The following is a 22,128-nucleotide window of genomic DNA, read 5'->3' as shown; positions in this document are numbered from 1 at the left end:
CATTAAGTACCTCTCCAGGACTCTAAGGTTTAAAACAATATTATAAAATAAATAAATGTACTTTTTGTGCATAGATTGGGTAGCAAGGATATAGGTGCAGACAGATGTTACCATACCTTGTATTCCCATAACACTGCTAATAATCACTATATGTCCACTCTTTCTTTTCTTCATATCTGGCAATATCTCTTTCAAGAGACGGACTAAACCAAAGAAATTTGTATCCATCACGGTTTTCATTTGGTCTACAGTCTGGCATTCGATTGGGCCTATGAGCCCCATTCCAGCATTGCTTACTGCAAACATAAAGTAAGAAGCATTTATTTATTATCATACAGTTACCATGGATTCAAATGAAATAGTGGTGTGCCTCAGAATTTTGTTACGACCACCAAGCCTTGCTAGTTGGACTGTCCATAGATTTGATGACCTAATTAAAGCAATATACACAATGACTTTGCCTCCTCCATGTATGAAGTGGCCCGATCTCCCGTGATCACTGTCTTTGTGTCTTATTGTACTGAACAGCTAAATTCAGACATTTCAAAACTTCACCCAAGTTCTCAAGACTGACATTTTACTTTTATGGTGTTTGTCCAGTTTCTGGTTTTCTCTGGCACAAGCAAATCTCTTTAGTCTGGTCTGGAGTTTTAGCAATCTCTTTCTATCCCACTAATTACAGTTAGGAGGGCTTTTTTTGTACTCTTCTGTGATTAGTTGATATTAAAGCATTGCACACCTAGAAGCATTTGCCTGAATTAGAATGTTAGTTTAATCATAGTCTCCAAGAATTGAGAATTGATTTAATAGTTTCGTCGTCATTTTTACTTTAGCTGATCACGTTAGATCTCATCACTTGCAATCTTGTTTAAAGGGACACTCCAGGCACCCAGACCACTTCTGCCCATTGGAGTGGTCTGGATGCCAACTCCCACTACTCAACCCTGCAAGTGTAATTATTGCAGTTTTTATAAACTGCAATAATTACCTTGCAGGGTTAACTCCTCCTCTAGTGGCTGTCAACTAGACAGCCACTAGAGGGCACTTCCATGTTTATAGCACATGAAAAGTGTGCTAGAACGTCGCTGGACGTCCTCACGCTATGTGAGGACCTCCAGCTTCGCTGAAATCCCCATAGGAAAGCATTGAAAGCATTTTTCAATGCTTTCCTATGGGGAGGTCTAATGCGTGTGCGCGGCAGGTCTCCCCCGCCGGTGGTCGCGCATGCTCAATAGGTCTCCCCCGCCGGATGACGTTTGCGGGGGAGGAGCGTTGGCGGACCCTGACCGAGCACAGAGGGACGTGTAAGTCACTGAAGGGGGGTGGGAGGGAGAGGGGACCTGCAGTGCCAGGAAAACGGTTTGTTTTCCTGGCACTGGAGAGTCCCTTTAAATGTGTGATGGTCTTAGCCAGAGTAGCAAGACAACAAAAATAAAACATTAAACAAGTGCAAGTGTATATAATCTAGTCCAAAGGTCCAATACTTCATGACTCACCATTACAACATGTTAAAATAACTAAATTGGCTATTGCTGGAATCCAGACACACCCTTCATCTTTACAACCTTGTGTTTAAGGGCTTTTTGGGGAAGCTCCCACCCTACCTGAGCAGAATGCTCTCTCCAGCTGTACCCACCGGAACAACTTAGTGCCCTATAGGAGGATCAAATGACAAAAGGCATGGTACATCTGTTGCAATGATCTAGTACCAGCACTTTATTTAGTCTACCTCAATACAAAAAGAAAGCAGCTTGATCCTTATTTTCCTACAGAAACCCACTATTATGGAATAATCTCCCGGACACCTTCCAATCTTCCCCAAGCCTAAAGTCCTTTAAGAGATCCCTCTCTACATACCTCAAAACAGAATGTATCTGTATACATGGTTGATTATATTTATTATCTGTTCTGTGTTCAATTTAAATATGTGTTGTGTAATGGCACCAGACAGGGCTGCCCGTTGTCCCCACTCCTATTTGTTCTCTCTTTAGAACCGCTGCTCCAGGCCCTCAGGACACACCCGAATATTCAGGGGGTTCGAGTGGGGGGCAGGGAATTCACAGTATCAGCATATGCGGATGATGTGCTCTTGACGCTCACTGACCCCATCAATTCGCTGCGGGCCTTGCAAAAGGTCCTGGAGGACTTCGGAGCTGTGTCAGGCTACAAAGCCAACATGTCCAAGTCTAGCGCCCTTCCTATTGCGATCTCAGAAGTAGAGCTGGATGCTCTTCAGAGGGAACACCATATACACATAGAGCGACAGTCGATTAAATATTTAGACATTAAATGAGTGTGGCAAAATAAACGTCACAGAATTTCCAGACACACTCTATATAGGCCAAAGAATAGGGGAGGCCTGGGTCTACCTAACTTATATGGCTATTACTTGGCGACACAATTATCGCAGATAGCCTTATGGCACTCTCCGCCTGGTGAGCGGAGGTGGGTAGACCTGGAGTCATTGATGGTGGGGGCGGATATACCGCAGCTACTAATTTGGGTTCCTAAAGATAAAAGACCAATTATTAGGGCTACGTGCCCAGCTATATTGAATTCTATTCACGTATGGGATAGGACCCAGCAGAAGTATGGATTAGCATCAACCCCGTCTCCGCTGATGCCTTATTTGCGAAATAGGGCATTCCCGCCGGGTATGTCGGCAAGGAACTTTAGGAATCTGGAACGCATAGGCCTGCAGCGCATTCACCAGTTAGTGCAGGGCTCCGAAGTAATAACTTTTGACAACCTACAACAAAGGGGTCACCTCACACCTGCAGACTTCTTTAGATACCTTCAAATAAGGGATTTTGCGAGACTCCCGTGGGTCCGAGCTGCGGCCCAAACACCCATGACCTTTTTTGAACGAATATGCCTTCGAGACCATATGCCTACGGGTCTGATAACCCAGTTGTACGCTCACCTCTGCTCTGTGTCCACGGTTGAGGGCGACATGGCCTATATTGATCAGTGGGAAAGGGACTTAGGGGAGCACCTAGAGGGGGTGGAATGGCAGGAGATCTGGGAAGCCAATCATAGCTCTTCTGTGTGCGTAACGATACAGGAGCAAGCAGTCAAGACGATGCTTCGCTGGTATACAACCCCTGTAAAGCTATGCCACATGAAAAAGTGCCCTACAGATTTCTGCTGGAGAGGTTGTGGGATGAAAGGGACCTATATCCACATGTGGTGGGAATGCCCCCTGATGGTACGCTTTTGGCAACAGGTTAGAGATATGATGGCCCAGGTATTTTCCAGACCCCCTCCCCTGGACCCGTGGCTTTACCTGCTCGGTAGAACGGTAGAAGGGTGGACGAGACGTGAACAAAAACTCATTCATAAATTTACGCTGGCAGCCAGGAGAGCAGTGGCAGCTGACTGGCTTAAACAGACCACGCCGGCCATAGCGGGGGTAATTAATAGAATACGAGAGGTATACGTGATGGATGACCTGACGGCACGGGTCAGAGGAACACAGATACAATTCCAAAAAATCTGGGCGCCCTGGGAAAATAGCCCCTTGTGTTAGGACTAGCAGCGATACCGAGAAACTGATACTTATGTAGACGGACGGATGAGGGTCCCTGATGACTCCCTCCCCACCACGCCCCCCGCCCCCCCCCCCCACCCTACCCCTGTCTCTTTGATTTCTCTCTTTTCTCTTTTTCTTGGCCTTTTTCTTCTTTCTCTCTTTAATTTTTGTAACTATGGGTAGCATATATTTGCCAGAGGCTGTTGGGAGTGAGCTCCCGAGAGATGTAGCCACTACAGTTGTGCCCGCGGGCTAGACCCTATAAAGAGCCCCGCTTACCACAGGGACCTCCTCGCTGGGGGAGGTCACGCGCTACTGCTGCTCCTATGCCCATATGCACTGTAGATGCATGACATACCTCAGACTTCAGGTAGCGCTCTGATTACCTCTGCAAAACCGCGGAAACCGAGCCGACAAACGGCTACTGGCATCACCAACCAGTTCTCGGGAGACCACTACAACGGCCTCAGATACGAGAATGGGTTGTCATTGACCACCTTTATTACTCATGGTTACAGATCTCGTTATGTTAATGCTACCTGTGTATGCTAGGGGAGTTGCCCTTGGTCTGCCGATACGAAACGCTAACTGCATAAATAAATAAAGGGGCAGGTCGACCAGGAAGACTCAATTACAGAAGGTCATTCTTACCCGCTGTCTATGCTTTTTCTTTCACCAAAATTTAAAATTGTGCAACATGTTTTCTATGCCATGTATACATTGTTTTGACTGTTACCGCCTATGTCAACTGTCGTGGCTGCGTAGGCTCGTTGTTATGTCATGCACAACTAAAAATAAAGAATTTAAAAAAAAAAAAAAAATATGTGTTGTGTAATAATATTATTTTGTATTTTTAATTTGATATTGTACCCTATTGTAACGATGCAGTGTTAGTGTTCCCAGGACATACTTTAAAATGAGAGAAATCTCAATGTATCCTTCGTGGTAAAAATAGTTTGTTTGTTTTTTTAAATAAATAAACATACTTTGCAGATTTGTTTATTCTTACTGAAATCCTCATGCCTTAAGTAACCCTTTAATTTTATTTTATTAAAAATGTTGAATATATTTTATTGACTTTCATAAAAGAGAACACAACCTACAATAAAATATTGTGAGTTTATAGATACAATTAAAAGCACAGAAATCTGGTTTCAAGCAGATACACTAAAATTTTGACGTGTGTGTGGTTTGTTTAAGCAGGCAACGTTCGTACATATTACTTGTATGTTTGAGTTCAAACAAGAAGAGATCTTTAAAGATGGTGATTGTAAATATATGTGTATATATAATGTTAATACTAGGAAACCTATTGATTTAATGGAGCTGGTCGAGATTGAGAGGAAGCCCATGTTGACCCTGTCATTGGATGCAGAAAATGCCTTTGACACGGTCAACTGGGTATTTATGGAGGAGACGTTGAGGATTTTTAATTTTGGGAAATCTATCATAGATGGTATAATGGCTATCGACACCAACCCATCAGCAAACATTTCAGGTTCCGGATTTCTTTACAGAGTATTTTCAAATAAAAACAGTACGAGACAGGGTTGCCCACTGGCACCCCTGTTATATATCATCTCTCTTAAACCTCTACTTCAGAGGATTAGACTGGATCTCACTATAGAAGGGGTCAAAGTAGGCTCCCTTGAATGTAAACTTTCGGCTTATGCCAATGATATTATTTTGACATTAACGTCTCCTTGTAGTTCTGTCAAAGCATTGTTGAATGTTCTAGATATTTATGGATCTTTATACAATTATAAACTAAACTTAGACAAATTGCAACCATTAACTTTGTAATGGAAAACGTAGACTTGAATCTACTGAAATAAAATTTTACTTTTCAATGGCCAGTGAATGGCATCAAATATTTAGGCATTTCGATACCTTCTAAAATAGACCATTTACTTGAAGATAACTATGCTCGATTGATAAACGATCTATATAGTAAGTTAAAGGAATGGAAACATTTATTTACTTCATGGATGGGAAGACTGAACATGATTAAAGCATATATTTTACCGATTTGGATATACAACTTTAGAATGATTCCATTGAATGCCCCAGTTAAATATTTAAAGCAATTTCAAACAATAGTTGACTATTTTATTAGATCAGGAAAGAGAGAGAGAATCTCTAGAAATTTATTACAAACCAGGAAAAAAGTAGGGGGCCTGGACTTTCCAGACATATTCAGATATCAACAAGCTAGTTATATAACTCAAGCTCTACAGTTGCTAGGGGGAACTCAAAAATCTCCACATTGGCACAGAATAGAGCAAGCTTTGATAGGCTTAAAAAAAGGGAAAATCCTTTTGTGGTGCAAGAGGAAAGAATTGAATAACTTATGCAGGAAAATAATTATAAAATCTTAAAAAGCACAATCTATGCACTGCTTCAATTGAAAAAGAAATATGGTATGATAGATAAATGTCTCCTTTCAATTCTAATAGAAGTTTTAAAATATAACATTCCAGATATGAGAATTCCTTTAGGTCTCAGGGAATTAAAAAAAAATAAAATAAAAATTGTGATCTCTTTGTTGGTTCCAAATACAAAAATCTAACTCAATTTAAGGACGAAAATAAAATAACAAATAGAGATGATTTCTCCATAATTAGACTGAAATATTATATGAAATCACACTTATATAATAAATCACACTTATATAATAACCCAGATACAGTACAGTGCCAACTAGAGAAATTGCTAAATAATGAATCTAAGAAAAAGATCACTAGGGCATGGTATGATTTTTTTAGAGACAGGCATTACCCCCCAAAATAACAAGGCATTAGAGAAATGGGGTAGAGAATTAAATAATTATACAATTAAGAACTACTGGCCAGATAGCTGGTGTAAAATACAAAAAAAGTATACACTGTCTTTCCATTCAAGAACTCCACTACAAAATAGTCCATAGGTGGCATTATTATCCAGAAACGCTTTTTAAATTTAGGGCCATCGATAATTTGCGTTGTTGGAGATGTAAAGAAGATCAGGGTAATTTATTACATATGTGGTGGTCATGAGTACAAATTAAAAATCTGTGGCTGATGGCCTATGATTTGATTTCTGATTTGACTGGAACTATAATTCCAGCAAAACTAGAAAATGCATTATTTCACTTTGAAATGAAACATTTGTCTTTTGTTACTAATATTCTGATGGCGGTTAAATTATTGATAGCCAAACAATGGAAGGAGGGAGAAGCTTTGGACTGTTCTAAGGTTAAAACAAGATTGCATATCAATGTTTGATGGAAAAAGGATACTATAATGCCAGGTTAAAGGGATATCTTTTTTATAACATTTGGCATAAATGGTTAATGAAATTCCCAATTAATATAGAAAATTAACATAGAAAACATAGAAAGAGATTAACATAGAAACTCGAACTAGTATACCCTTTTAAGCGCTTTATCAACTATCAAAAAATGGGGGGATCCCCACGCCGAACGCCTCCAATGTCTAATGTGTGTAAGTGTAATTTTATAAATGTTAATATATATATATTTAAACAGGATTTCCATATATTGGCCATTCAAAGATTTAAAGAAAAGATAGTGAAATTTAATAAAGGAGAAAGATAGCATATAAGAATAAATATTGGTTATAAATATTGTCTAGCCTAATGGAAATCAAATTTTTTCAAAGAGAATTTGTAAAAAAAAATGCATGACGATGATGTACGTTTACATGTTAATAATAAAGAATGGAAATAAAAAAAATAAATCAAAAAATATATATATATGTTTTAGAAAATAATCCGGGGGGCGGGGCCGGACCGCCATGCTGAGCGGACGCACAGTGGAGTAGCTCCGGAAAACTCCTCCAGTTTTCGGCCCTAAACACCGGCAAAATACTCATTAACCGACCAATAACAGCACCCCAGTGCAAGAGGCAACCCTGGTCCCGGGGAGAGGCTTGCCGCGAGGTTCTAGTCCCCCGGGGAGGCGATCTTAGCTGTAAGCGATGAAGACCGCTCAGGCAGTGAGCGGGGTGGACGGCCGCTGCCCTGCTATCCTGCCCACCAGCGGTAAGGCAAAACCGCAAAGCTAGGTGGGTCTGGCCCTGTTCTCCCCCCCTCTGGGCCGGTGGGGGTGATCCCGGTCCCCATCCTATGACCCATCGGAGTGCCGCGGCGCCGGCGAGAGCCTGCTCCCAAAATGGCGGCGACCGCATGGCAACTAAGGCGCGAGAGATGCCGGACGCACTCTCCTCTCCTGATACCACACAGGCGGACTACCGACCACGAAGGAGAGAGAACCGGCAAATAAGAGCAGAGTCCCCACAAGCCAAGGAGGAGCAGAACCAAAACCCAAAGTGCCGGTGGATACAGACCCCGAGGAGGTACAATGATACAAGGCCTAGAACTTACCTGCTGCAGCGCTCAGCTTCCCGCAAGGGGGCCATAACAGGTCTGCCCATCTGTAGCCACCATACAGGGACTCTCCTCCCGCCCACAACAGGCACTAGGCTGGACGGCAACTGAAGGGAACCTTGCACCATTATAGTGACACCATACGGGACTCTGAGTATTGCTGCAGTCACCAAGCATATCGCCTTATTAAAGTAACCTACACTGCATACAGACGGAACGCCTAGCATGCCATCACGGACTCTCGCCTGGCTGGCATGGGGCCACCATGGGGTGGTTATTTTAAGCTTTGAAACGCAATCTTTTTTGTTACCGCTTCTTATATGCTTTTTTTTCCGCTTCAGTCTCCAAGCCACCCATACCTTAGATTACAGCTAGAATAACGTGTAACCATTTAACCACACACAAACAGGGGAGATGTAACCAGTCTAGCAAGAGTGGAATAGTCTAATAGTCTAATCTTGTTTCCTATAATCTATGCATAAGCCATGTATTCTCCTTTGTCTCTCCTCCACCTATCTTTCCATGACGCACGCTTTTTGCCAATTTATCTGCACCAAAGCGGATGTTGGGCAAAATGTGCTAGCCTGCATCTACAGTTTCTCCCTATAGCTTGATCACTAGCATGTACAGCAACTACTAGGCAGCAACTATTACAACAACACACATGCTAGTCGCACAATTCACCTGTTTGTTACTTGTTTGTTAATTTTCTAACGTACACGCGCAAATTACACTAGCATGTTTTAATTCTTGTATAATTAAGCGAACCTGACCTCCTTGTAAAGCCAACTCTTACATATCCAAGAAGCAACATACATTTATTGTCTCAAGCTTACGGTCCTTAACGCAACCCACCACATTGGACATACTTACTTAGCTTGAATCATAAAACTCTAAAAAAATTGTGCTTTCTCCTTAAATGCCACACAACTGTTTAACTATGCTTGTATTCAAATAACCTGTAACTGCTGTTGTGGCATTACAAGTATGCATGTTATCGCTCGCACATCAAAAATAAAGAATAAAAAAAAAAAAAAAAGAAAATAATCCATGACCTTCAGACAAAAAAGAAAAATCTAAGTCCCTCGACACTAATATCGACCAACGGGATCAGGGATTAAAGAGCAAATCAGGATAATGATTCTAAAGCATCAAATGTAACAAATTTGTTCTTAAGTGTGCATCTTGTTAATTAGTACTAATTATCATGAAGATTAGACTGATTTCTATTTGAAGTCTCGGAATCGAGAACATCTCAGGGTTTTTGTGCAAAAATGATCTGCTGTTTTAAAAGCCATGTGTGTACACAGACGTCTACCAGCTGTGATAACAAGAAAGCTCCCTATACCAGTCTGGGATTTATTGCTCCTCTATGAATCATTAACTTCATTAACTGTAACCTCAGCAGCTATAGGTCTTATTTTTACAGCAAAATTTTACTGACCGTAAAGTATCTTATTATTATTATTATTGCCATTTATATAGCGCCAACAGATTCCGTAGCGCTTTACAATATTATGAGAGGGGGGATTTAACTATTAATAGGACAATTACAAGAAAACTTACAGGAATGATAGGTTGAAGAAGACCCTGCTCAAACGAGCTTACAGTCTATAAGAGGTGGGGTATAAAACACATTAGGACATCAAGCAAATGTGATAAATTGATCAGATGGTATTTGCAGAGTTATTAATTGTTCATCAAATTTAAGACATGTAATCTGAATAATAAGATTTAGGCTAAAATAGCTCATTTGGAAAAAAATACATCTTGGCTACATTCATAAGCTTGGCTATTCTATCCTCTTTTTTGACATTCACATTTAGACCTTGATTTAATATTACTTAATAAGCTTTTCAATTGATTTAATATTTTTGGGTAAACTTTTAAAATTATGTAATATTTTAATATATTGATTTTTTTTTTTACATAGTTTAACATATTTTTTATATACTTTTTTTATTTTAGTATTTTGGGGGGGGGAAAATTTAAAAAAATGAGTTTATCCAAAAATATTAAATTATTTGAAAAGCGTATCCAAATATATTACACCAAGGTGGTTTTTAATGTACAACCTTAAAATAAAAATGTGAAAAAATCTGAATAAATGATAAAATTGACCCATTATCAGTAAACATGGCTAAAAACATAGTTATAAATATACATTTATGGTAAAGAACAGAAGGAAATAGACACACATTCTGTTGTGTAATTATTATTATTTATTTGTATTTATCTAATAAAAAATAGAGAGAATTTCTTCCTGACCTTACTGTAGGAGACACCAACCATAACATGAGAGATGTAAGCTAAATAACATAATCCTTTTATTAATATGTAGCCTTAATGTTTTGTTAGCATCTTTATTTGGTTTGTTTGCTTCCCGATAACCTTTTATTTTTCTGTTTCCCTAAACTGTCTCTCCTGTTTATTTAACTGCCCTGTTGTGGTTACACTTTTTCTGTCTCAATGCTGTGGTTGCTTTATCGGCTAACTGAATAGCTGCTCAGTTATCGCAAACTTCCCACACACTTATAACCAGTACTGTTCTTACATGTCTTCGTGCTTTTATACTTTGATAGTACATAAGATTGTCATAACTAACATATAAAATATGATCCCATATCTTATCTCCTGGATTGTAAACTCTTATCATAACATCTTAAGAGCAAATAAAGGGCGCTATAGAAATATAGTCCTAATAAAGTTTTATATTCATGATACAGCATTCAAACCAAAAATAAATAAATTATTATCTAGTAATAACATTTGTGCAAAACAGTTTAAAAAAAAACCCAAAAAGTTATATACTGCTAAATAAATAACTCCGACATTCTCTTTCATAGCTCCTTAAATGAAATAAACACTAAAATGCTGATTGTCATATAAGCTTAGTGCCCTATAGGAGGATCAAATAACAAAAGACATGATAGATCTGTGATGATGATCCAGTTTCCTTCCTGCTTATTGCTACTGAGAAGTTCAGCAACTATTCATATCAAGATTTGGTTTTTTTTTTCATAAAAAACATACATTTTTATAGATAAAATCGCCAAGACAGGCATCCATATCGTCCAGTGTTCTAGGACTCACATTGGGCATGAGAAACAGGGATTGGAGTCGAACCAGGAAATTGGTTGTTTCCCAAAACTGTGTATCTACAGATTTAGTTGTTGAACAGGGCATGACGTTACATCGGATCAAGGGTTGAGTACATGAGGTTACGTCCGGGGGCAGCTATCCACCACCTTTAAATTTCACCAGCCGTCTATGACAAGACACATGGTGTACAATGGTTAACTCTGTGATTGAGGTTAATACTTCGGTTACATAGGAAAAGAAGGCCGGAAAACAGTCAGCTCTAAATATTATACCAATTTATTAAAACCAATACTTTTGCTGGCATTTAAAATATAAATCCCTTTTGAACATGGCGAACGTGGTTTGTGAGTGAGATATATAAATTTGGGGACTATTTTTATTACACTGTTTTTAGTTGTGTCTGTATTTCATTGTAAGGTGTTATTAATGTGTATATTTTACAGGTATTTTCGAGATATTTTGCACATCATCTAATTATTGTAGTAGAATGCTAGTTTCAGCACGGCCTTTTTCACCTCTTCTCTTCGTATCTAGGAAGCTCATTTTCTAATTACTCACTGTTGCATATAATAATGCTTATAATGTATATTTGGAACTAGCTGTAAAATATGTTGACATTATAAAAATGAGGACCCCTCCCACCAGGAAAAGAAAAGAAGGGAAAGCGTTTTTTTTGTTTTGGGTACACCAGGAAGGGTTTAGGGCAAATGATATGGCATGGGAATGATATAGGATGGACTGATGAGGACAGTGATATGGGAGGGAGAGAGTGAAGGAGAAAGGAGCGAGGGATGTGACAAGTGATGGGGTGCGAGTGAAGGATAGATTGGGTGATAAGGAAATAGAAGGAAGGATAGATCAAGAAGAGACGGGTGGGATGGCTGAGGCAAATAATGTGGGAGGGACCATGGGACTTCTATTATTCACTATGCATGCTTTATTAGTGTACCATAATTCACTATGCATGCTTTATTAGTGTACCATAATTCACTATGCATTCCTTATTAGTGTACCATAATTCACTATGCATTCCTTATTAGTGTATTATAATTCACTATGCAGGCTTTATTATTGTATCATTATTCACAATGCATGCATTATTAGTGCACCATTATTCACTATAATAATAATAATAATAATAACAAAGTATTTAACCAGGAAAGGTCCTGGGACAGTGCATGCTTTATTAGTGTATCATAATTCACTATTTAAATCATCACGTGCAAAAAAACAAGCTTGCTAGGCATATCCGGTGCTGATTTATAATATCAGCAACGATGACTTGACTTTTTTTTATTGATATTGATAATTCTTTATCCTGATCCTTGACTATAAACCCACACTGTCTGTCTTCATCCCTTGGCTCTAATTACTGATCCCGAACCTGCACTGCCTGTCCTGACCATTGGGTGCTGCCTTCTCCAGCCCTTTTCCCTTGATTCTAAAGACACTCCCTATCTAGAGGTCTCTCCATCTTCAGCCTGTATGTATGGGTATGGCTATATCTGCGTTTGGGATCTGGCTACATAAGGTAAAATCGCACAGTTTGGATAGTGTCAGAATTTGGGATGTTACAAGTGCCAATCCTCTTTATTGTTTGACTGCGTGTGACATCATCGGGGGTGAAAGACAACCAGTGTTAATTAGTTTTACTTACCTAGAATGTCAACTTTTCTGTCTGGAATGCTGCTAACACAGTTCTTAATAGACTCTTCACAGCATACATCAAGCTGTTTTATCTCCATAGTTTTCCCCATGCATCCTTCAGCCGCTGCAACTAGATTATCCTGTTTTGAGAGATTTCTCATGGTGGCATAAACTATAAAGAACCAGCGAGTTAAAGAGAGTTAATAATAAAACAAAATACTGTTTGAATCCAGTACCCTAACGTAAAGTACAATACGAGTGCAACCTATCTTTTAAATAAACCCTCCCATCTCCTAATATTTTTAGAAGAACAAATAAATAATCTCTTGTACATTTTTAGAAAGATTATCAAAATAAGGCTCAACAGGGCTGGTATTTTGTTTTTCTAAACCTTTTTAAGGCTGTTAATGTGTATTTTGCTTCTAAAACTATGTGCAAGTCTTGAGGTGATTGATATGTCCTTTATATTTCTCCTACAACAATGTTCCTTCGTGCTACTTTAACCAAAATTAAAGGGACACTATAGTGACCAGAAGAAATACAGCTTATTGTATTTGTTCAGGTGAGGATAATCATTTCCTTCAGGCTTTTTGCAATAAACACTGTCTTTTCAGAGAAAATGTGGTGTTTACATTACAGCCTAGTGATAACTCCACTGGCCACTCCTCAGATGTCTGCTAGAAGTGCTTCCTGGGGCAGTGCTGCTCAGTGTGCAGCACTGACATTCAGTGTCTCCACCCTCTGCATGCAGACACTGAACTTTCCTCATAGAGATGCATTGATTCAATTCATCTCTATGAGGAGATGCTGATTGGACAGGCCTGAGTTTGACTTGTGCTGGCTCTGCCCCTGATCTGCCTCCTTGGCAGTCTCAGCCAATCTATGGGAAAGCACTGTGATTGGATCAGACCACCACTTCTGACAATGTCAGCCAATCAGGCAGACCAGTGGCAGTGGCAGCAGCAGCAGATTGGAATGCAAGTAAAAATGTACTATATTTAAGGGGGCATAAGAGGAGCTAAATGGTGCTTTTAACACTATAGGGTCAGTAATACATGTTTACCTTCCTGACCCTATAGTGTTCCTTTACAGTCTAGGAAACATCAATCTATTTAAGATGTAAAGTGCACACATCAAAAACTACTGTTACATGTACATTTAGGAATACAAAGTCTAATGTGTGATAAAGCAGAAAGTTAACAATAGCAAATATTTAGGCAGCTCTGTCAACATACAGAACCTTTTATCTACAAATCTATGAATATTGGAAACCTACTTTGCATATATTTCAACATTTGCATAAACAGCACTTGGGACAAATGCCATCCACTACATAGATCACCCGTATCCAACGGCTTTCTTTGTAGCTGTCACTGTACTACAGCTATAAGTGTTCTGAACTACTCTTTGGTATGCTAAAAAAAAGTCTGAAAATAACAGTTTGTTTTTATCATCTAAATTTCTAAATTGCGCCATCACATCGAGACTAATTCAGGTTTGTGTATCAAACTTCATGATGAAGTCATGCAAAAAAAGTGAGGATGAACAACTGTGAAACCGTGTCTTTTCCTATAAACTGCACAAAGAATACTGGTAAGTACAACTTCAATGGTTTTTATAATCTTTTTTTTCTTTCTTGAGGTATACATATTTCTCAAGAACTAAAAGGGACACTATAGTCACCGAAACAACTTCAGCTTAATGAAGCAGTTTTGGTGTATAGATCATGTCCCCGCCGTCTCACTGCTCATAGAACCCTAGCCACAACTCCCCTGGCTGTGACTGACACAGCCTGCATGAAAACAAAAATGGTTTCATTTTCAATCAGATGTTACTTACTTTAAAAGTTTGTATCTCCTGCTCTGTAAATTGAACTTTAATTACATACAGGAGGCTCGGTCTAGCAAGCTAGTAACAGAGAAATTCTAAATTAAACAAAATTTGCAATAAAAGAAGTGTAAACAGTAGATGACTCTTTACAGGAAGTGTTAGGAAGGCTGTGTAAGTCACATGCAGGAAGTGTGGCTAGGGTACATAAACAAAGTGATTTAACTCCTAAATGACAGAGGATTGAGCAGTGAGGCTGCAGGGGCATGTTCTATACACCCAAACTGCTTCATTAAGCTAAAGTTGTTTTGGCGACTATAGTGGCCCTTTAATGTAAACACTCTTAACCCCTTAAGGATGGTGGGCGTTCTGTCCTTTTTGGGGTGGCTCTAAATGCCTGAGGGCGGCATAGAACGTCCCTGCCGTCCAGGGGACTAACCGGGTCCCCGCCGATCCCACACTGGCGGTCGCGATCCTGGGGTCTGCCTGGGAGCTCAGGCAGACCCCCACTGCTCGATCCAGCCCTCCCCGGCCATGTGATCGCGGGGTCCTCGCGATCACATGGCCAGAATAGCCGACTTATGCAGTATCTGCAGGGGGACTGCCTGAGCTCTCAGGCTGTCCCCCTAAAGCCTGCAAAAAAGTTTATAAAGTTAATAAAAGTTAATAAAGTAAATTAAAGTAATTGATAAAGACCCTTAGGGGGTCGAAAAGTCGATTTGAATATGCACAGTCCATTCTTTTGAAATACAATAAGCAATATTTTTCCACGGATTTTGAGGCAGAAAGTCCAGAGAATTTGGCTTTCAAGCCCTATATTTAACCCTGTAAATTTCCAGGACACCATAAAATCTGTACATGGGGGGGGTACTGTTTTACTCGGGAGACTTCGCTGAACACAAATATTAGTGTTTCAAAACAGTAAAACATATCACAACAATTATATCGTCAATGAAAATGCATTTTTTACACACATACTGTACTTTCACTGACAGTATCATTGTTGTGATACATTTTACTGTTTTAACCCCTTAACGACCGCTGACGGTTCAGGACCGTCAGCGGTAAAACGTGCGTTTGGACCGCTGACGGTCCTGAACCGTCATAACGGTTTTGGGCTACTTACCTGATCGCCGTCGGTCCCACGGCGGCGATCAGCTCTCCTCCCGGTCCAGGGGGGTTGCCTGTCTGCCCGGGCAGTCCCCCCTCGGCAGATCAGGACCCCACGGCCATGTGATCACTCGATCACATGACCGCAATAGGGGTCTGTGTATCTGCCTGCAGGGGGACTGTCTGTGCTGACAGGCAGTCTCCCTGCAAGTGAAAAATCCAAAATAAAGTGTAAAAAAAAAATCTGTGTAAAAAAAAAAAAATAATATGTGTATATATATGCTATATATACATGTATTATATCTATATATACCTATATATAATATATGTATATATATCATATATATAATGTCACACTAAGTGTATTTTTATATTTATATATACGTATATAATTATAAAAATACACTTATATTTAAATTACACACGAATATATACAATATATATAATAACTATATATATGGTATATATATATTATTATAAAATACAAATAATATGTTAATAAAAATAAATAACAAAAAATAAAAATAATTTTTAATAATTAAAAAAAAATTATATATATATATATTCAGTTTTATTCTAACAGTATTTTGATATTGATATATATATATTTATATCAAAATACACTTAGAATGTAATGATATATATATCTATGTATAAATAAATAAATAAAAATAATACGAAATATACATATGTCCACATACATAATTACATAAATAATTTCATAAATATACACGTAGACGTCAAATATATAAATATGTATATATATTAAAATTCTACGTGCATATTTATGTAATATTTTTACCTAATTAAGTAATTTTAATGATTGCAATTTGAGGGACCTGCCTGCCAACCCAGGCCAAAAGTCCAGATAATTTAATTTGCTAGCACTGTGTTTAACCCTGTAACTTTCTATGACACCCTAAATCCTGTACATGGGGGGTACTGTTTTACTCGGGAGACTTCGCTGAACACAAATATTAGTGTTTCAAAACAGTAAAACATATCACAGCGATGATATTGTCAGTGAAAGTGAAGTTTTTTGCATTTTTCACACACAAACAGCTCTTTCACTGAGGATATTATTGCTGTGATATATTTTACTGTTCTGATACACTAATATTTGTGTTCAGCGAAGTCTCCTGAGTATAACAGTACCCCACATGTAGAGGTTTTATAGTGTTTGTGAAAGTTACAGGGTCAAATATAAGGCTTGATTTTACTTTTTTTTTTTTTATTGAAATTTGTCAGATTGGTTAGGTTGCCTTTGAGAGCGTATGGTAGCCAAGGAATGAGAATTAGCCCCATGATGGCATACCATTTGCAAAAGAAGACAACCCAAGGTATTGCAAATGGGGTATGTTCAGCTTTTTTTAGTAGCCACTTAGTCACAAACACCGGCCAAAGTTAGCGTTTTTTGCATTTTTAACACACAAACAAATATAAATGCTAACTTTGGCCAGTGTTTGTGACTAGGTGGCTACTAAAAAAAACTGGACATACCCCATTTTGAATACCCTGGGTTGTCTACTTTAAAAAATATGTACATGTTAGGTGTGTTTCAGGGATTTATGACAGATAACGGTGTAACAATGTCACTATTGATACATTTAAAATATATATATATTGAAACAGCAATTTCCTACTTGTATTTATAGGCCTATAACTTGCAAAAAAAAGCAATAAAGCATGTAAACACTGGGTGTTTTTAAACTCGGGACAAAATTTTGAATCTATTTAGCAGTTTTTTTCATTAGCTTTTGTAGATAAGTAAAAGATTTTTCAAGTAAAAGTCCAAAAACATGTTTTTTTTTTTTTTTTTCACCATATTTTATTATTATTTTTAAATACAATATATGACAAAATATAAATACTGGTATGTAAAGAAAGCCCTTCTTGTCGTGAAAAAAACAATATATAACTTGTATGGGAACCGTAAATGAGAGAGCGGAAAATTACAGCTAAACACAAACACCACAAAAGTGTTAAAACTGCTCTGGTCCTTAACGTACAAACATCGCAAAAACAGGCCGGTCCTGAAGGGGTTAAACACTAATATATGTGTTCAGCAAAGTCTCCCGAATATAACAGTACCCCTCATGTACAGGTTTTATGGTGTTTTCACAAGTTACTGTGTCAAATATAAGGCTTGAATTTTCTTTTTTCACATTGAAATTTGCCAGATTGGTTAACCTGTATATTGGGGGTACTGTGTTACTTGTGAGACATCGCTGGATTCAAATATGTGTACTCTATTGCAGTAACAGCTAACCGTATTGTGACATTTACATTTTTAATATTTTATTCGTATTAAATTATGTTTAATATACATTTATTTGGTGTGACATGAAAGCCCCGTTTCTCCTGAACAAAATGATATATGATACGTGTGGGTGCACATTATATGAGGTGAATTGCGCCTGAACAGACATATAGCGCAAATTCAAGGTTTTGTTTACGTTTTGTTTTGATCACAACTTGTACAACTGCCTCATTCCTTAAGAGGTTAAAATACATTTCCATACTCAAATATATCCTCTGTAAACATAATATACAATTATTCTCCAGATTAATGGGAAACTGTATCTTCTACTGATTTCTAGTAATGAGGTCTGAAAAATAATATTTAAGTTGGCAATAACCCTGGATCTTGCCACTGTGATCTTCCATCTTAGCTCCCTGTCAATCATTTGTGCAGTATAACAAGGTGACTAAATATGGGAGGTTTCATTTGCAGTGGAAGGCCTGCAGTAATCTGTGTCTTTGTAACAGCATGAAGCCCATGGAGCAACGCAGTGGGGAGTGGGCCTTGACAGAGCCGGAGAGTGGGCAGGTGCTAGGAGTTTAGGGGTTGGCTTAGGATAATGGAGCTTGGGGGTGGGGTTATAGGTAGTTAAATAGCGACCATTTTAGATAGGAGCCATTTTAATCTGAGATTCACTTACCTGTTAATTGTCCCACCCACCCTCCCTAGGTTTATAAGCAAGTTTCCATTTGGTCACAGCGGCGGAACAGGGCGTAGTTAAGTTGGAATTTGGCGTGGAATTGGAACTGGACAGGCCAAGGTCTAGGCTAGAGTAGGCCGGATGGAAATAAGTATTGGTAGGTTCTAGCTCTTCGGTGGCTACGAACCTGGTGGTGTAGGGGTGTCTGGGTACGCCCCTACAGTTTACTTTATGATATGGGGCCTCTTTGGTAGGCCGTGTGTTTCAAGTTAAATGTTATTTTATTGTTATTTAATGTTCAAGTGGTAGGGTCATTGTCGGGGGTATTGTGCGGGGGGATAGTAACATAATGTTTATTTGGACAATGACCCTAAATATGTTAATTTATTATTATAATAATTTAATAAAGCTGTGGACTTTATACTCCAACAGTATAAACGGTGTCTGTGTTTTATTTAAGTTTAAGGTTTATAGCACATGCCGAATAACGACTGTGCAAATGTCATGTTTTTTAGGTGTATTCTTCAACCCAAGTTGTACATGTTTTCATCGAGGTAGTTGCTGTGAATATTAGCTAATGCTTTGTTGACCTGTGTTAAACCTATTGGAAATTCAAAGCATAGCCTGACTGCAATATTTATATAAAATATTTGTTTATTCAATGAGTTATTCAGCTGTTGATCAAGGTAGGCCCTGGTGAGGAGAACACTTCAACACAGTTTGGACGGTGTTTCATTCCCACAATTTGTGAATTAGGCCTCCTATTTCCGTGACCTCTAAACCAGCGATGACATTGAGAGGAGGAGAAATGGTAGGTAATAATTTAACGTAGCTACCATACAAAAGTCTTATTACAAGTCACTCTTCTCATTATCCATGTATAATTAAATGAATTGTCACATTTTATTCAACATGCTTGCTACTGCTGTTGTGACACAGCAAGATTATCTGTTATTTGATATCTCAAGCACAACATAAAAAAAAGAATTGCAAATAAAAAAACGGCACACAGTTCTCTGGTCCAGTGTCAATGAACAGTTATGGGGTGAGTTCATTAGTGAAAAATGACTCATTGGAGAATATTGAATATAATGATTAGTTTCATGTTGTTAGAAACGTGATAGGACAAAGGGCATAGTTTAATGGAATCTAAAATCGAGATCAGGTGGTATTCTGAGACTCTCTGAATGTTGAGGACTTTAACCTTGGGAGGAGGGACCTACATAATAATTATATTCGTGCCATATTTGGTTTATAAACTAAATTATAAATCATTCCTTTACTTACGGCAATATAATTGGTCTACACCTTACAATAAGCAGCAAAAGATTGTAACTCTTTAGTAGGGCTAAGCCTCCATAACATTGTCAGTATTTCATTGCACATATATGTGTAAATGATGTGAAAGTGCTCGGTACTTAAGTAGTTAAGGGGATACCTTGTAGTGGTTATGGTGCCCAGAGTATCCCTTTAATAGAACTTGGTATTAATTTGAAGACTCAAGAGATATCTTCATTAGGTCACACATAAAAGCTGATAAGCCCATAGAGGCTGCCAAGCTCTTTATTCTGTTATCTTAGAATAAAATGTCAAATTTGCAATAAAAACAGGCAGGTTTTTTAATTACCGTATATACTCGAGTATAAGCCGACCCGAATATAAGCCGAGGCCCCTAATTTTACCCCCAAAAACTGGGAAAACTTATTGACTCGAGTATAAGACTAGGATGGGAAATGCAGCAGCTACTGGTAAATTTCTAAATAAAATTAGATCCTAAAAAAAATATATTAATTGAATATTTATTTACAGTGTGTGTATAATGAATGCAGTGTGTGTGTATGAATGCAGCGTGTGCGTATGAGTGCAGCGTGTGTATGAATGCAGTGTGTGTGTATGAGTGCAGTGTGTGTGTATGAGTGCAGTGTGTGTGTGTGTATGAATGCAGTGTGTGTATGAATGCAGTGTGTGTATGAGTGCAGTGTGTATATGAGTGCAGTGTGTGTATGAATGCAGTGTGTGTGTATGAGTGCTGTGTGTGTATGTGTATGAGTGCAGTGTGTGCGTGTGTGTGTGTGTGTGTGTGTGTGTGTGTGTGTGTGTGTGTTGCAGCGCCTTGGTGGGGGGTGGTCAATTTTATTATTTTTTTAAATTATTTTAATTTTTTTATATTATTATTTCTTATTATTATTTTTAATTTAATTTAATTATTATTATTTTATTATTATTATTATATATTTTTTTCGTCCCCCCTCCCTGCTTGATATATGGCAGGGAGGGGGGCTCTCCTTCCCTGGTGGTCCAGTGGCATTGGCAGTGCAGTGGGGGGGTGCAAATTGCCATAATACAGACTATTGACTCGAGTATAAGCCGAGTTGGGGTTTTTCAGCACAAAAAATGTGCTGAAAAACTCGGCTTATACTCGAGTATATACGGTAATCAAGGCTGGTGATATAGCTCAGTTAATTAATGAACCAAACTACGGAATCTGTTTTGATGTTTAAGTCACTGGCTGTATTCCTGGACAGAGCTCAGAGCTTTTCATCATTGATATAATGAATACCACTAAATTGGGTTATGGTAACGTCCTATTCTATCGTGCTAATCCCGATCAATGCAAGAGTTTGTATTTGTGTTCTCTATGGGGAGAGAAGCTCTGTATAACTAAACCGTGCTTAAAAAACTAAACTAAGAAGTGTACACGCCATATTTAAAAGCTTTGGATCATCGATTGTGCAATTTTATGGAAATTAAATATTAAGTCATAGGGAACCTTGTCTAGAAAACATTATTAAAGTAATAATAAATCGGACATTTATGGATATATAACTAGACTTAAAATGAATTCTTACACACCGAGAAAATCACCCTGAGATTTATTTTCTAAACAGTGAATGGAGAAATAAAATCCTTCCAACTAGCCATTTTCTCAACTTTGACATTTTGGCCTACAATTTGCAAATGTGCTTTTCAGTTGACTGCAATGCCCCATTTAGTAAGTACACAGTTCTGCATCATAGGAAATAGATATAGAACACAGAATTTACCTTTGAATCTCCTTTGCTCATCTTTGGCTAGCTTTACAGCGATGGCTAATCCTATTCCAGAGGAGCATCCTGTGATGAGAACATTTTTGAGCGGCAATGCGGTCATTGTACACTCTTCACAGCAGTCTACAAATAGGATCAAATGTGAACCTTTCTTAGAACGTAGAGGTTCCTTCTGGGTCTCAAGTCACTGGCACTTAATGCTTTATCTGTGCTTTGACTGAGTCAGCATATGCAAAAATGCAAAGCTACACATTTTGTGTCTAAAGCAGGATAATCTCTTTTCTGACATTAATGGATGTGAACAGCATAATCTGGGCTGACTGCACCACTAGGAGGATGATCATTAAGTCAATGGTTGATTTGTACTGTAGCCTTTACCATTTCCAGATGGCACACAGCCGGTTTATATAAAGGGCAAATAATCTTTCACCCTTTGCTCACCAAAGCAGCAACAGACTATTTTCAAAGCTAAGATGTTGATCAAGTGCATTACCAAATACCATGAAACATATATCTACTTAAAGTAAGCTGGTAA

At 38.4% G+C, this 22,128-nt stretch overlaps 1 protein-coding gene across 1 annotated transcript in view; it reads right to left on the bottom strand.

Annotated features, from left to right (window-relative positions):
* The window catches only part of LOC134569391 (retinol dehydrogenase 8-like), a 38,556-nt gene extending 16,765 nt beyond the window's left edge, over window positions 1-21,791 (bottom strand). The window contains exons 1-3 of the mRNA XM_063428405.1: window positions 21,591-21,791; window positions 12,678-12,839; window positions 117-296 (exon numbers count right to left, since the gene is read on the bottom strand). Coding sequence (XP_063284475.1) covers window positions 117-296; window positions 12,678-12,839; window positions 21,591-21,696 — 448 coding nt within the window. The 5' untranslated portion in view covers window positions 21,697-21,791. The remainder of the gene's footprint in view (window positions 1-116; window positions 297-12,677; window positions 12,840-21,590) is intronic.
* Between the last annotated feature and the right edge of the window lie 337 nt (window positions 21,792-22,128).

This window comes from Pelobates fuscus, chromosome 7 (genome assembly GCF_036172605.1).
Source record: "Pelobates fuscus isolate aPelFus1 chromosome 7, aPelFus1.pri, whole genome shotgun sequence".
Classification (NCBI taxonomy): Eukaryota; Metazoa; Chordata; class Amphibia; order Anura; family Pelobatidae; genus Pelobates; species Pelobates fuscus.
The sequence above is the reverse complement of the archived record's forward strand: the minus strand, read 5'-3'. Positions and strand labels throughout refer to the sequence as shown.